General features: G+C 38.0%; 1 protein-coding gene across 1 annotated transcript in view; it reads left to right on the forward strand.

Moving 5' to 3' along the window:
- adgrv1 (adhesion G protein-coupled receptor V1) overlaps nt 1-12,360 on the forward strand; it is a 537,083-nt gene that overhangs the window by 42,130 nt on the left and 482,593 nt on the right. Inside the window, exons 10-14 of the mRNA XM_069918000.1 lie at nt 6,398-6,534; nt 8,508-8,588; nt 8,727-8,846; nt 9,247-9,373; nt 11,128-11,313. Of these exons, the coding sequence (XP_069774101.1) occupies nt 6,398-6,534; nt 8,508-8,588; nt 8,727-8,846; nt 9,247-9,373; nt 11,128-11,313 (651 nt within the window). The remainder of the gene's footprint in view (nt 1-6,397; nt 6,535-8,507; nt 8,589-8,726; nt 8,847-9,246; nt 9,374-11,127; nt 11,314-12,360) is intronic.

Genomic DNA, 12,360 nt, shown 5'->3' on the forward strand with positions numbered 1-12,360 from the left:
TCTCTGTCGCTCTCTCTCTCTCTGTCGCTCTCTCTCTCTCTGTCGCTCCTCTCTCTCTCTGTCGCTCTCTCTCTCTCTCTGTCGCTCTCTCTCTCTCTGTCGCTCTCTCTCTCTCTGTCGCTCTCTCTCTCTCTGTCGCTCTCTCTCGGTCTCTCGGTCTCTCGGTCTCTCGGTCTCTCGGTCTCTCGGTCTCTCGGTCTCTCGGTCTCTCGGTCTCTCGGTCTCTCGGTCTCTCGGCCTCGGTCTCGGCCTCTCTGTCCCCAGAAATGCGATATGCTTGGCTGTGCGCTTTCAAAATTTTCAGCATTTTCTCGTTCTGACTTACAGCATCCGCATTATTTTTACCCTTCGATTGCTGAACACGGTTACGTTTATTATCCAAAACCAAACACTGCAGATGCTGAAAACTGAAATAAAGGCAGAAAATATTAGAAATACTCAACATCACAGACAGCATCTATGGAAAGCGTAACAGTGTTCATGTTTCTGGTCAGTTAGAGCAGAAAATATCAAAAATGAGAAGTTATTGTAGCAAACATTTTACTACACAGTTTTCTGGCTCAAAATAAATTCTTGATTTACTGCCTTCTTATTAAGAGGCATTGAATGTTATTAGATTGTACTGAATTATGTAATGTTTGATATTGATATTATAATTTATATGCCATAGACAAGGACCAGTCAAGTATCATTCCAATACTGGACTTTTATTAACAGACGAAAAGCCACCTCTAAACTGGGAAAGGTTCTCCATCTGTTATATCAGTAGGGTGGAGTATCTCTACAATTATAGCCAATAGGAAGCAATCAGTATACTACGCCCCTCCCCAGTACATTAGTCAGCATTTCAACCTTCATGACAAAATTAACTCTATTAAAATGAATATAATACCTAATTTTTAACCTTTTTCAGGCTTTACATGTTTTTATTCTCGTCTCTTTTTTTATTCCCTTAACTCAATCTTATCTTGTGTATGGAAGAATAAACATCCTTGCCTAAATGAAGTCCATTTACAAAAACTTGAAAAGAATGGAGGTTTAGTTTTACCAAACTTTAGCTTTTATTATTGGGCAGTCAATATACAAATACTTACATTTTGGTTATATTAAAATAACTGAATATTATAGACATTTATGTTTTACTTTTTGATTATTCTTCATTTTGACTGCATGTTGATTGAATGTTCCCAAAATAAAATATTTTAAAAAAGACTGTCCAATATGGATCTCTCTGGAATCTAATTCTGTTACAAAATTTTACCTCATTTGTCTTCTAAGATCCTCTCCTAATTTAAATAAATTAACTCATAACCTGGTGGTTAAACATAGTTTGAGGATATGGGTACAATTTAGAAAATATTTTAGTTTAATGAGATTTTCTCTCTCCAGTCCTATTTTTCTAATTACTTCTTTAAACTTTCCATGATTGATGTAACGTTTAAAGAATGGTAGCGATTGGGCATTAAATGTTTTAATGATTTATTTGTCGAGTCTCATTTCCTTTGAACAACTTTCAGTTAAATATGATCTATCAAATACACATTTTTTTTCAGTATATACAGATTAGAGATTTTTTACGACTGATAAGAATTTAATTGATGTAATTTTTAATTTACAACTGTTCTATAATGCTTCAATATATAACATTTATGATATGTATTTGGGAATAAGAGATGCTTCTTCAGATAAAATTTTTAAAAATGCCTGGGAACAGGACCTAGAGCTTTTAATTATTTAATAGTTAATTGACTCAGAATGTGTTTCTTTGGTATCAACCTGCGTACAACAAGTTTGGTTGTTTTTTCTAACCCATATTTTCTATTATTTGATGGTTTCTTTTATTTATAGAGTGTAATTAATTTATACAAATCTGTTTAATTCAAAGTCTAAAAATGATCTTGGATACTTGCAAAATTCACTCTCCTACCTCGATGACTTTTTAATTGCCCAGATTTTTTCCCCAACCAGCTGGTATTTCAATCCTTCTATGCAGACGAAGCCTTAACTTCTCTTGCAGGAGATAGCACTGTAGACTCTTGATCTTATAATCCCATGGGGAAATTGGAAAGGATCTGTTCAGCCTTTTCAGTATTCAGTCCCTGTTCCAGCTACATAAACCTCATTGTAAATGTGCAGTTAAAATTACAGCTTTGTCTGATCTCCTCTTTAAAGCAGACCTGTAAGAAGAAACCTCCAGCGAGCTTTAAGTGTGTGTTGGCTCTTAAATGTCATGTATGTATGTATATATATATATATATATATATATATATATATATTTAGGAAAATTGCAGGCATGCAAAGACACTTTTTAAAACAAAACATATAGGGAGGTGTTCCTAATATAGTTACAAATTGATATTGTTTTCCACACTGTATTCATAAAATCAGCTCATTTATTCTTTGCTCAGCATATCCAGTATTCCACCTGTACCATGTGTGACTGCAAAGTATTGAATCATGTAAAATTGCTCTTGACCCAAGTGTTCATCAAACCAAAGAAAGTTAACACTGCTCCCATTTCACCACCTGACTCCTTAAAACATTTTATTTAATATTTTCATAAAATTGTACATAAAATACATAATACCAAAAAAAAATACCCCTTCCCCCCTCCCCTTAAGAAAATTAAACTAAACTACCCCCCTTCCCCCCCCCCCCCCCCCCCCGGAGCTTTAAACACATAATAGATGAGTATTAAATAGTAACCTTTTGGTGTGCCAACTCCACACAAATTATTTCTTTAAAATCTATAGCCATAGATTTTAAATATGGACTCCACATTTTAACAAAAAAAAATAATTATTTCATAGATTATGTTATTTTTTCCAAATATAGACATGATTGAAATTATTATGCCGCCTTCGTACAAAATTCTACATAATTTTTCCATGTAACAGCTGTACATTTTCTCACTACTGCTTACCCTAATTGTACAAAAGTTAAATATGGTTTATTCATTTGTAACCTTGCATTTAATACATTCATATAACCCAATAAATACATAATTGGATCTAATTGCAAATCTATTTTGAACAAATCTCTCAAAAATTTTACAACTTTCTCCCAAAAGAATTTAACTTTCCCACATAACCAAACTGAACATATAAAAGTACCTCTATATTTCCCACATCTAAAACACACTCAAAATTTGTTGATGTGAGCATAAAAGCTCTTGATGCCCCTTGTATTTAAAAAAAAAACATCTCATCTATTTTTAAAATTTATTTATAAAAGCCTTTTTTATAAAACTTGCTACAAAATTACAAAAAGTCCTTCTGTTTTGTTTATCGGAACATTCCACTGGATTTCTGACTTTGCAGCTATAAATGAGCAGCAGTAAATGCCGATCTTAAATTGGGCAACAAAGTTATAACCAAGGTAATGCTGACTCCCTTTTATCCTAAATGAGATTATTCCACAGCTGTTGCATTAGCGGTTTCTCTGCACTCTTACATTGGCTGCAATTTGGCTGTGTGAAGAGACAGTGTTTGCTGCCAGCCAGCATCAGTGTTGTCTGCCACTGAAAGAGCTAGTTGCGGCAGGGCCTCTTCTATTGTCCGTAAATAAACAGCAGACGGCTGCCTTTGGAAGAAAAAGCAGCCACTGATGTTTTGTGTCTGAAATACTGGCACCGAGTAAAGATCTAATAAATGCATTCGAAAATCACTATTACTACTTCCACCAACTGAATTGTAATGAATTGATTTAAAAGAAACTGTGCGACTAATTGCTAGAGAAATAGAACATTTATTGCTGAGTTGAGGTGCCCAAATCTGGTACTTTGATCTGAAATCAGGCTGAAATTCCTTTCATGCAAGGGCCAACTTAGCTAGTCCTCATTGGAAGAGTGGGGCTATCTATTGGTTAGATTAACAGCCTGATTATGAAAGGAGTTTCATGGATATTGTTGAAGCGACAGTGTGGCTGAGACTACTTGGCACTCTGTGCTCTACATCACACAAGCACTTTTTAGTTTCATACTTGTATTGATGGCTGTAAATATTCAGTGTGAATAATAACGTACAGGAAGACATTTCACAAGTGAGATGGTGGTTTTCCTGGAAGCCTAAAAATGATACTTTTTAAAGTAAACATACATTTTCAAAAAGCAAAAGTATGGAGATTATTTTTAATCAGATAGAAGGACAATGCAATCATTACATTTCTAAAATAAAAAAAAGGTTATAGTTGCCTGCTTAGTGTATGCAGGTTTGTTATTTCTCCACATTCAGCCATCCTGGGATCGTGTAATGAACAGATCTTGAAATTCTGATGATTTGTGGGGATCCATGTCCTGAAGAGAAGCTAAATTCTTTGATGTACAAACCCAATGCTGGAGGAACTCAGCAGGCCAAACAATGTCCTTTATGTAGCAGAGATAAAAATACATAATAGATGTTTCAGGGCTTGAGCCCTTCATCAAGGTATGGAAAAATGTCGGCTGGCATCCGAGCGAAATATTCTTAGATTATATTTCTCAAAAAGCAAGTAACATTATCGTAACGTGCATCTTTTATCTTCCAAAAATTCTGTTATTTCGTTTAAAAAAAAAACCTCACATTACCTAACGCTCTGTGTCTGCAGGGTAGAGACAGAAAGATTTGTTGTATATTTTGGGTAAGTAGAATGAGTTGTGTTCGGATTTTACTCAAAACCTTGATTCTTATTCAATTGTTTCATGATGATTGGACTGCACACATTGGTTTGCATGTAGCATGTCTCAAATCACAGAAATTACCTTAAATGTAAGATGACTAATGAGAATAATTAGGTTGTTTCACATTTTTATTCCTTTGTTCATTTAAGCAAGAGAATGTCACTCAAATTCTGAACAAACCTTTACTTCAACAATTTTATTCCATCTGTCCACCTTTTCATTTTCCGTTTCCATTTTGCATTATGTAAGCAAATAGAGTATTAGGAATGTTTGAATTTTTCTACTCCTATGTCGGCCAGTTAAAAGTAATATTTCAAAGAACAGGGAGACATGGTGAGTTGAGTGGCAGTTTTGGAAAATACAAAGGGGTGAATGCGAGTGGGTAAAGATCAGGCAGGTGCCGGGCATTGCAGGAAAATATGCAATTTTCCATTTTGGCGTGAAAAAAAAATACTGATAATATGAAGTTAGGTGGAGGAGCAGGCAGTGTAGAAACAGGGAGGCTGCAGAAGGACTTCAACAGATTGGGAGAATAAGCAGAGCAAATGAAATACAATGTCAGAAAGTGTATGGTCATGCACTTCAGTAGAAGAAATAAATGGGTAGATTATTTTCTAAATGGGGAGAAATTGAAATCTCCCAGATACAAAGGGACTTTGGGGAGTCCTTGTGGAGGATACCCTGAAGGTAAACTTGCAGGTTGAGTCTAGTGTTGAAGAAGGCAAATGCAATGCTGGCATTCATTTCAAGAGGAATAGAATATAAGAGCAGGGCTGTGATGTTGAGGCTTTATAAGGCACTGGTGAGATCTCACTTTGAGTATTGTGAGCAGTCTTGTGCTTCTCATTCAGTAAAGGATGTGCTGACATTAGAGAGAGTTCAGAGGAGGTTCAGAGGATGGTTCTTGGAATTAAAGAGTTATCGTGAGATGAAATTGAGACAGCTATTGAGCTGTATTCTTTGGAATTTAGGAGAATGAGGAGGAGATTGTTCCCCATGATGGGTGAGTCTAGGACAAGAGGGCACAACTTCAAGATTGAAGGGTGTCCACTTAGAACAGAGATACAGTGGAATTTCTATAGACAGCGGTTGGTGAATTAATGGCTGTTTTGGAGGCCAAGACGTTGGGTGAAAATTTAAAAAAAAAAAGCCACAGAATTGCTGGAGGAGCTCAGCAGGTCTCGCAGTGTCCGTATGAGGTAAAGATACATTACCAATGTTTGAGCCTGGAACCCTTCTTCAAGGTTCACAGCATCTGTAGACTTTTGTGTTTCACTTTGTATTTAAAATTTACATTTAAAAAATTTTAAATTGTATATTTAAAGCGTTTTAAATTTAGACATAAAGCACGGTAATGGGCCATATCCTCCCACCATGAAACGTACCGGAGGTTATGTCAATCAAATGTAATTGAGCAGCAAGGGGTCTTGGGCCAAAATGGCCTGTTACTGTGCTATATATCTTAAAGAAAAACAGGTTGCTATGCTTTACTCGAATGTGATTCTTAACATTTCATTATGATGTGGGAGGAAGCCTTTTGCACATCTGTTCATGATCTCTTCTGTTCTTGCCCTCACCCACCAAACCCTGATTCTTACACGGGGTATATTTTAACAGCACCATGGGAAGAAACCAGAGCACCCAGGGGATATTCACATGTTCAGAGGGAGAATGTTAGTTTTTCTATGGAATTAAACCAAGGGTGACTGGTGCTAAACCATCATTTGCACCACTGTGCAGGTCACTCTTCCTAAGCAGCCCCTTTCATCCTCTCATTTTGTGGCATCTGACGTGGCTTACAAAGGCAAAACAAGAACCATGGGCTCTTCCACAGATGGAGCAGGAAGTGACAGATTGGGCAGGCATGTGAATAGCTTGTGAGGTATAGTGATGCTGCCATTTGCAAAGGGTCCTGAGATTCTAAAGGGAGGCCCTAATATTACTTCACTGTCAGGAGCAGAATTTGTTTCGATGTTGCTTTGGAATATTTTTCTTAATAATCTCTTTCCACGACAAAGCAAGCGATGGAGTGTTTTGTGATTCTGGGTTGGGCATGGTGATGTTTTGACTTGCCCAACTCGGGCCAATTAATATTCCGAGGGCCTTAATACTGCAGATGTTGGCTTTTAAGTGGAGATTTGCATTGATGTTCATATTTTTTCAGTGAAATGGAAGGATGTTGTAGATGTAGCATGGGTTTTTTTAATCCCCATGTACCCGTTGGTTGTTCGGTTCTCAGAAGCATTTGTTTCGGAAGACTGAAATGATGCTGCCTGACAGACTTGAGTTTTTGTTTCACAAGATTTGAGGCCTTTCACTTCCCTTTTCCTCAGTGAACCAGAGATCATGCTGGTACATTGAATGACTGTGATGGGGAATTTCATCAGTTTCTGCATCAAATAAGCAGTGGTTCCATTAACATGGAAAGTTGTCCACCTTTTCTGGGATTTTTGTCATGACTCTTAGTTGGAGAGTAGTATTTTCTCATAGCACAGAAGCTGGTACTTGGGGGGCCACTGAGTTCATGTTGGTCATTGTCCCCATTTACATTAACCCCAGTTTATTTTTCTGGCCTTTTCATCAACCACCCATGGATTCCACTATTCATCTCCTTACAGGGATTCAACCACTTGCCCACACATCAGATAAAAGTAGCATTGCCCAAGTAATATATCTCTCTGATGTGGAGAAAAGTAGAGCACTCAGCTGAGTTCAACATGATCACAGGGAGAGTGTGCAAAATACATACAGAGAGCACTGGATGTTTGCATTGAATTCAGGGGTGAATGGAATGGTGAAGCAGGAGCTCCTCTAGCTGTCTGATTGTGCCACTTGACTTAACGTGGCCACCTTGGTCTTGCAGAGGCTTTCTTATATTCTTCAATGACATGGACCATGGCCTCAAAAGGATGCTCCAGCTTGATTTCTAGCATTATCGCTCATTGGAAACAATTCAGAGAAGATTTGGATTTGAATATTGTTAGCCTTGTATGGCAGCTGGACCAAAGGGAAACACAGGCACAATGCTGTTTGGGGCAACACAGCTTTGTTCCACTCACATAAAGATCTAGTTAGCTGCTAGCTGCTTGCAGCAGTGATCCTGGGGAGAGAGGGAGCACACAGTCGGAACCTCAGCTTTATACCATGGGCCCTCTAGGCCCACCTGGTGGTCGGATGTCATTAGGCCGGGTGCCGTGTCTCTAGGCCACCTAGTGGTCGAATGTCATAAGGCCGGGTGCCGTGTCACTAGGCCACCTGTTGGCTGAGTGATGTACTGCAGTGTATCATCACACCCTGTTTTCCTGGCATTGAGAATTTATAACATGAGATTCCACTTGGTCTTGACATGTTGGCGTGGAGACATGTTTCCTCTTGTGTTAAAATCTAAAATTGGCAGTTAGAGGAGGCATGGCGGCAGAGAAAACAAGTAAGTGCTTGATCTTTGGGAGCTTGGCACATGAACTAAGTAAAATTAATTTTTTTTATATGACCTTGGAATGTTAACTCCACCAATTCAACAGAGTGGTTTCCAGGTATAAGTCTTTACACCCCTTGTTTGATTAATTCCACATACTTACAAATCAGTGACAATATTCCTCACCTCTTGGAGCATTGCCAGGGAAGTTTGGTCACCTCTGGCCACTTCAGGAAGTGGTTTAAGTAGTCTTGCAATCAACTTGGACGTCACTAAAGCAAGTCATATATCTTGTCCTTTTCTGTTACCATTTGCGATGGGAGCAATACCTACCATCTGTTTTTGACTCCCATGTCTCAGATCTTAAATAACCATACCCTGATATGGACGCTGCTCTCCAATCCTCTCCCCTCCTGTCCCCTTCCCCCTCTCCAGACCCCTGATCTTGTACATTCCACAGTACATCAAGGAAAAAAGTGTGATGATGCTGTCCGAAGGCCTTGCATTGTCGGACATGTGACCGCCTGACCAGCTGTAATGTGCACTACAACTTCTGGCCAAGATGTATAACTCTTAAATTAGGGTTGTTGCTTAATTAGGATGTCCAGCTGGTGTTTGGAGTGTATTGACAAATGAGAAAATTATGATGTTAAGCAATAACTCAAATCATCTATTTAAAAAAAAATGCTGGAATTACTCAGCATGTCAGGATGTCATTAGAGAAAGAAGCACAGTTTATGTTTCAGATCCTGCTTGCTTTTGGATTCAAGTCAGGTGTGTGTTTGATAACTTTTTAATTTTTCTATTGTAACAGAAAAGCAATGCAGAAAATTAAATTTAACGAACTCTTGCCTTAATGGTTTTCTTCTCTCTGAGTGTGTTTGACAATTCGTTTGTAATGGTTTATACCAGCATTAAGGAACTGCACACATTTTACGTGACTATGTTTGCTGTGCATTTTGGAAAATTTTCACCTTTTGGTTTTGATTTGTTCTGAGAATATGATTTCTATCAACTCTGCCTGCATGAGGTTCCTGCATTCAAAAAAAAATCCATCACTTCATAAAGTTTAAGATGAGATGAGCTTACCATACGTTGTACTATTTGAATGCATGTGAGTGTGTTCTGTGAAATAGTGATAATCATAGATTTTGACTTCAAATTACATTTTCAGAGCTCACCCAGAAAATCAGATTATGAAATCAAATTTCATCAGTAGAAAAATAATTATTTTACAAAATGATGACCCGGGCGGAGTATTTGAATTCTCCTCACAGACAAGAGGACCATATTTTGTGCATGTGAGTCTGGATGAATGATGTTTGAACATTATTACTGTATGCGTTATATAGACAGTGCAGGGTATCGGAATGAGTGAGGAACTTAACTGAAAAGTATTGAGCAGTCAAAGAATGAGACAAATAGAAAACATGACAATGCAAAAAAAAAAGTACGATACAAAATTTACTATTTCCTGTTCAAGCTCTGGAATATTCAAGATTTTGGAAGAAGGTTGCTTTGTATGATCATTGGAGTGGAATATGCATTGACATTGTGTACCGTAACTTATATTATTGGGCAAAGTGTTCTGCTTTGAAGCCCAGTTCATAGATATTTGGAATTGCAAAGGTAGACAGTCACTACTTTTTTTCCCCCCAGGGTGGGAGTAGCAAACACCAGATGATATCTATACAAAGTGAAGGGTGGAAATTTTAAGGGAGACATTAGGGTCAAGTTTTTTTTTACCCAGAGAGTTATGGGTTCTTTGGGTGGTGGTGGAGGCTGGAACAATCGGAGCATTTAAGATACTCTTAGCCACGTGGATGAAAGACAAATAGAAGGTTATGAGGAAGGTATGGTTTAAATTTTTTGCTTGGTGGGGGGGGGAGGGGTGGGTGTGTGTGTATCTCGAGTTTCTGAGGTCTTGTACTGTGCAGTAATGTTCTGTGTTGAATGACATGCTGAACTCTGGCTGATCTACACTAATCCATTTTAACTGAATTCGAACTATATCCTTTATACCTTGCCTATTCAAATATCTGCAAAGATTCTTCTTAAATATTGTCATTGCATCTAATTCCACTTTCTCCTCTGCCAGTGCAAATTGGCTATCAACCATCTCTTTCTATCTGCTTCCTTGTCACCCATAATCCCCTCTACACGTCAGCTGCAAGCTAATCATATCTCCTGCTTTCACGCAAGTCATTAATATACATCACAAGCAGCAAAAGTCCCAATATCAATCCCTGCAGTTCGCCACTCAGCACAGAATTGTAATCAGAAATCCATCTTTTCACCACTATCCATCATCTCCTAACTCCAAGCTGTTTTTGATTCAATTAGCCAGCTCACTTTGGATTGTCATGTCATAACTTTGTGGACCCCTCGTGACCATGTGGGACCGTGTCAGTTTGCTTCCGTTTGTCAGATGACCATAGAGACTTCCTCAATATTCATTTTTACTTCCTCAAAAACAGTCACATTGTTGAGCCAGTGTTCCCCCTGCACAAAGCCAAGCTAACTTTTACTGATCCTGCTTTTTAAATTTACAGAAGTTCTTAGAATTTTCTGCTGTAATCCCGTACCACTGATGAAGGGCTCACGGATGGGTGTTTACCTGGCTTATCCCAACTGCCCTTCTAAATTAAAAAAAAATAGCAAGACTCTGATCTTCTGGGACCTAGCTTCTGCTAGCAAAGCTGCAGAAATTTCTGTCTGGACCCCACCTGTTGGTTTGTTTTTTCCGTTAGTCTGTGAGATAGATCTTATCCAGCCCGAGGATTTATTTACTTTTGAGTGCTTCGCTAACCTTCAGCACCTGCACCTACTGACATTTAACTGTGTACAAGCAAGGCTGAGGAACCCCTTTAGACTCAGAAATGGGGTTGAGGACAAAATCAGATCAGCAACAATGGCGGTCCAGGCTTGAGAATGATGGCATTTACCTCCAAATTAAGGTTCCCTTGTTTGCTGCAGAAGAGTGTGATATCTTTCTTCAGATGTGATTTGATCATGGTGTCTGTTGATGTAAGTGAGCAAAGCATTTTTTTCATAGGAAGGAGTTGCCTTTGAACTCAAGATTGTGCGACACTATGGTACACTCCTGAAGCAATTCTTGCGCTATGTTGTGGAACCAAATCAATCTTTTGAGTTTTATGGGAATACAGGAGTTTTGGAGTTTGATCCTGGGGAAAGTGAGGTAGCAATAACATTGTTAGCAAGACAGGATGACATACCAGAGGTAAGATTTTGTATTACTTTTTATCCAGAATGTTTAAAAAGAAACTGGTGTAGATTTGTTTTTCAGAATTTCAGATAAAAATGTTGAATGACAGATTATTCTCAGCAGACAAGTAGATTCTTTAAATTGAGTGTTTCTTCAAAAACTTTCCTGTACTGAATACAATGATTGTACAGATACTGTGTTGTTTTGTCGATGAATAGTGTAAATACAAATCTTACAGCTCCTTTTACAGTTTCAAAAATTTTTAAATAACTTTAGGCTGATAATCTTTTTGGAGTTCAATAATTCTACCAAAGGTAAAATGATGGTCAATTTCTCTACAAGCAAGTTCTCGAAACAACAATGTGAACATCAGAGACAAGCAAAACACATTACTGTCTTTGGGATGAATCCTTGTATCGAATCTCTTTCTTTAACTGCAGGCCTTGCTGCTATTAAAATAAAAACAATTTTGCTGGAATTTTCATGCACAATTGCTTCACTTTAGTTTGCATTTATCAAATGGTTAATGTAACAATCTGATAATTTTATAGCAATTGGCTACAACTTTTATTTTACCCACCCTATTTCACTTCTCAAATTTCTTCAGCATTTTCCCATCTGACTGGCAAATCTAAAATCACTTCAGAACATCAGTGCAAACCTACATTCTGTTAATCAATCACCAACATGGAATCCCCCATGTCTTAGCAGTTCAGCAGCATTATATTTCTAAGTCATATAATCGTTATTTATACTTGAACATTCAATGCTGTTTGCAACCGGATATCGCTACGCTGTCATGGGCGTTGATTAACACAGTATTAACTTGTTTCCCTGCATGCTTTATAGCAGATCTTTAACCCTTTGGCCTCCATGTCCCTGTTTTCAGAGACTACCAATGAGTGCATATTCTCAATGTCCCAGTTTTCAGGGACCACCAACAAGCTCATAAATACTCTGTGTCCCAGTGTTCCAGGACTAACTTTATTAAATTTAGACATAGGCCAATTCAGCCCTCTGAGTTTCCGCTGCTGAATTTACACCCTATTAACCTGGTACGTT

Source organism: Narcine bancroftii, chromosome 1 (genome assembly GCF_036971445.1).
Source record: "Narcine bancroftii isolate sNarBan1 chromosome 1, sNarBan1.hap1, whole genome shotgun sequence".
Lineage (NCBI taxonomy): Eukaryota > Metazoa > Chordata > Chondrichthyes > Torpediniformes > Narcinidae > Narcine > Narcine bancroftii.